Raw genomic sequence first — 4,361 nt, forward strand, 5'->3', positions numbered from 1 at the left:
CCCGGCGCTACGGTGGAGGAAGCACGTACAGGCAATATTACGGAAAGCTGAACAGAATATGGCATCATGCCAGAGGCTCACTGCGTCCACATAGGGGGCGGACTTCCGGCAGTCACGACTTCTATATACGGCTATTGTACGGCCAGTCCTTACCTATGGCAGCCAAGTGTGGTCCTTAGGCGAGAGGGCCTGCCCATCGAAGGGACTCGTCGCGCCGCTAGCGAAGATCCAAAACCAATGCCTAAGGAAGGTCACCGGGGCATATAAGTCGACACCAACGAGGATGCTTGAGCACGAGACCGCTATACCGCCGATCGACCTATACATCCAGGGACTACGGACCTCCTACTTAGGCAAGTCGGCACAGTACCTAGTACAGAAGGTCATCGCCAGTGCAGTCGCAAGGGCCCGCGAATCAGTACTAGCGCATAAGGGCATTCGACCCGGAAACGAGCCGAACTACCGGGCAAGGGACGAACAGCTAGCAACACAATGGGAAGGTGAGAAATCGTTGAGTAAACACTTGGTACGGCCCATGGGTCTAGCCCGATTTTGTGCACTGTATAAGGCCGCGACTGCCGCGGACGTGTCTGTGACTTCAAGGGTGGGTTTGGTTCACTGCTCTCCGTAAGTCCTGGTATATTCGTCGTAGCGGCCTGACGTCGTCTCGAATGAGCATGTGAGGTGGCGTTCGCTCGGATCAGCCTTTTGTCATCACGACTGCGAAGGTCCGATGGATTTGCAATATTGACCAGGGTAAAGTCGCTGCTTGACGAAGCGGTCTCTACTTCTTTCGCCATTGCGAAACAGGACATGGTGGAGCGCCAGCACCGCCAGTATATGAATGCTTCTTGGTCAAGTTCCTGGCGTCCTCAGCAACGCTGATGTCTTGATCCTGACGCATGGTTAGCATACGCGAGTTCCCATGCAAGCGCCCTGCACGGAAATCCGTCCTACAGGTGTTGTAAAAATGCCTAACCTCGATGGTTGTTAGATGGCGTGCGGCGGCCGATCTTTGGCGCCGGGCCAGTGCCGGCGGGAAATGATACCGCGGCTAGTGGGTGCTTACTAGACGGTGGACAGCGCTACAGCACAGTACAGCACAGCGTCCGAGGGGTCTTGTGCATCAGTCGGTGCAGCTACATATGTAGGTGGTTCGATGTGACTGTTAGTCGTCATGCCGGAAGTGCGGCATCGCAGTGCTCCTGACGAGGGGGTCTCGGGTCCACCGATCATCAACTGTGAGATGACATATAACCCGACTATTGAGCTCCATTATGGGGCGTCCCTTTTGACCAATAGTTTGACATCAACGGTGCTTGCGCTGGACTAGCCGGCAATAATGCTGAAAGTCCGTGAAGTCCTTTTGTGGCTTAGACGCTTGTATGTTCCAACCTGCTCACCCTGCTGTCGCGGCCCGCGGGGTCCGGTAAAGTTCGCCTAAGTCGGCTTCATTGGCACGATTGGCAGGCTTCGGCGGAGGGCGAGTCCTACGTATCGTGGGAGGCGCGAAGGGTACCTCAGAAGATCGACAGGTGCAGCGGTGCCGAACGTGCTGCTTTCTTGATGCGTGTCACCAGGAGGCTGAACTTTGAGAGGAAGCAAAGTGTTCTTCAGGCAATGTCCAGTACTGAAGGAAGCAAGACTAGCTTCGATAGTGCGGCCTCGAAGATAGAAAGTCCCTATCAGACCACGGGATGGGGATGTGGTTGGGGCCTACGGAAGTGAAGGGCAAGATAGCTGACCAGTGTGCCGTGAGCCGTGGCTGTAGTACACCATGTAGTCAAGATCGCGGTGCCTTTAACCGTGTCGCTCCCCCACCCGCGAAGCAGATGTCGGCCACCTTAATAATAACTACCACCTCAATAATAATCCCCATTCCTACACCTTAACACACGCGTTCTTTCGTGTTATAACGCGACAAAGTTATTATTATAGTTGCTTCTATCTACTATAAGGAGGAGGACCTTATTACTAAAGCCTACGAGTAGTACTAGGAGTAGTAAAATCTAGCCCTAATTACTATAGTAGCTCGCAATTAGGAGGTCCCCTGTTAACGCCTTCCTTCGAGGAGTATACGCGCTAGGACTAATAGACGCCTATCTAATAAATAAGAAGTAGAACTTATTACGTAACTCAAGCGATACGATCTAATAGAGGTATTAGTACTCGTCTAGACAATTATAATTAGTACTAGGCCATTGTGAAGCCAGCCATGCTATATGGAGCCCAGATCTGGTCAGCCCAAGACAAGATCCCAAAGAGAATTGCAGATCCCATCAGCAGAGCCCAAGCCTCCTGTCTGAAAAAGGTGCTTGGAGCATACAAGTCAACTCCAACAAGGGTGGTCGAAATGGAGTCTGGCTCCCCACCAGCCAAGCTCTACCTTCAAGGGTTGAGATACCAGTATGCAGGAAAGACGTCTGCATACCCAGCCTAGCTAGTAATCCAGAAGGCAGTCAACAAAATCAGGAGCCAGTGCACAAGAAGGCACAGACAAGCAAGACCCAATCCAGCCCCACAGAAGTAGCAGGACCTGCAGAAGTTCAAAGAACTAACAGAACAGCTGCACCTAGCCCAGCAGGAACAGGACAGAAGGGCTCAAGGGAGATGATCAGCAGCTAGCCAAGGGAAGAAGCAACAGTCTCTAGCTGAAAGGATGGCAGGACTCCTCTGGAAGACTGAATGGACAAGAACCCCACAGAGGCCAGGAACCCCAAAGGCACTCTAACAGTTTGGTAGCCACAACTACCCACTGTACTCAGACCTGACCAGGTCAGAAGCAAGCATAGCAATACAAATCCGCTCTGAACATATCGGAGTCAGGGCATACCTGTATCAGAGAAAAGTCCCAGGTATCGAAGACAAGAGTTGCCCATGCGGCTACCTGTCCCAGAATGTCGAACATAGACTTCTGGTTTGCAAAGAATGGAGTACAGGGAGAGGTGAATGGAGGGCAAGGGCAAGGAACAGAAACTTCCAAGCCATGATCAGTAATAAGGGAGACCTCCAGAGAATTACAAGGTGGATCATCCACCAAGGATTTTTGGAGCAGTTCTCTCTTACTAGGGAAACAGAGAGATGGATTGAGGAGAGAAAGAAGGAGGAGGAGAGCAGGAAGAGGGGGACAACTCCAGGGTTGTAGACAAGGTAGTCAGAAGCTAACTACCATGACACTAGTGCACCCTAATAGAAGGAAAACTGAGAACTCATGGCAAGGAAGCTATTAGAGAAGGAGAGGAGGTTTGTACCTAGGAACAGGTTTCCTACCTTATGTAGCAACATATATAGACATAAACCCGTATAGGCCGGAGGGCACTATAACGGGTAAATGAATCATCTATCTATCTATAATTAGTACTAATTTAATCCTTACTCGATACTATAATAGACTAGCCCCTCTACTATATATTAGCTATCACTAGGCCTTAAGATAGGTAAAGTATAACCCTTAGTAGAAGAAGGTAAAGTAGTAACTACTAGATATATTAAGAGTAGCGGTATATAATATAGACGATATCTAGTAGTAGTTTAATTAGCTCCTTAAGATCCATTAAGAGTATACTAATATAACCTAAAGATATATAGAATATAGACGAGACTAGCTTCCGTATTAGCGTTACGAAGAACTAGTACGTTATTACTTAATATCTAAAGAGAAAGAACTCCCTACTAACGAGTAATAATCGCGAGTCGTATACGGATATTATAGCTATCTTAGTAGGTAGTATAGTATTACCTACCTTCCTTATTTTAATTAGTAAGATATACCTATTAATATAGATAGATAGATAGATTTGTTATTCCCCTGTTCTAGGACCCTATCCGGCCTATATAGGTATATATCTATTGTTATATACAAAGGGAAACCCGAATAGGTGAAAACCCTTCCCGCCCCCGACTACTCCTTATCTAGTTTAGGTTTCCCTTTAAACGTACGTAGTCTATATCACTACCCCGTTAGCCCCCGCTCCTAGCCGGTCTCGTCGCGCTACGTCGTGTCCTCTCTTCCTATACTACTCCTACTAGGCGGTACTATTCTAGCTAGCCCTTCTCTAGTATCTAGTTCGTAATACGCCGTAGGTCCTTAGCGTTGTTAAGAAGTGCCCTAATCGTCCGGTTCCTTGCCTTTACTATCTACTCCCCCCTTCCTAGCGACCACCTCGGACAGACGAGGAGTACGTGCCGTACGTTCTAGGAGCGATAGCCGTAGGGGTAGCTAGTATTCGTGTATCCTAGAACCTTCCTCTATAATAGGTACCCCTAGAGTCCGATATATTCGCTTCGTAGTTAGGTTACTATACTACTCTATACCCTCGTAAGGCGGTAGTAGATAAGCTTCGGGGGGTACTTAACCGCGG

The 4,361-nt window shown here is 48.9% G+C and overlaps 1 protein-coding gene across 1 annotated transcript; it reads right to left on the reverse strand.

Annotated features, from left to right (window-relative positions):
* Positions 1-784: 784 nt before the first annotated feature.
* Positions 785-1,276, reverse strand: CLAFUR5_20258 (uncharacterized protein; the record flags this gene model as incomplete). Its single annotated transcript, XM_059463094.1, has 2 exons — positions 785-895; positions 1,259-1,276. 2 exons carry the CDS (start codon positions 1,274-1,276, stop codon positions 785-787), a joined length of 129 nt encoding a protein of 42 aa, XP_059318938.1.
* Between the last annotated feature and the right edge of the window lie 3,085 nt (positions 1,277-4,361).

This window comes from Fulvia fulva, chromosome 3, assembly GCF_020509005.1.
Source record: "Fulvia fulva chromosome 3, complete sequence".
Classification (NCBI taxonomy): domain Eukaryota; kingdom Fungi; phylum Ascomycota; class Dothideomycetes; order Mycosphaerellales; family Mycosphaerellaceae; genus Fulvia; species Fulvia fulva.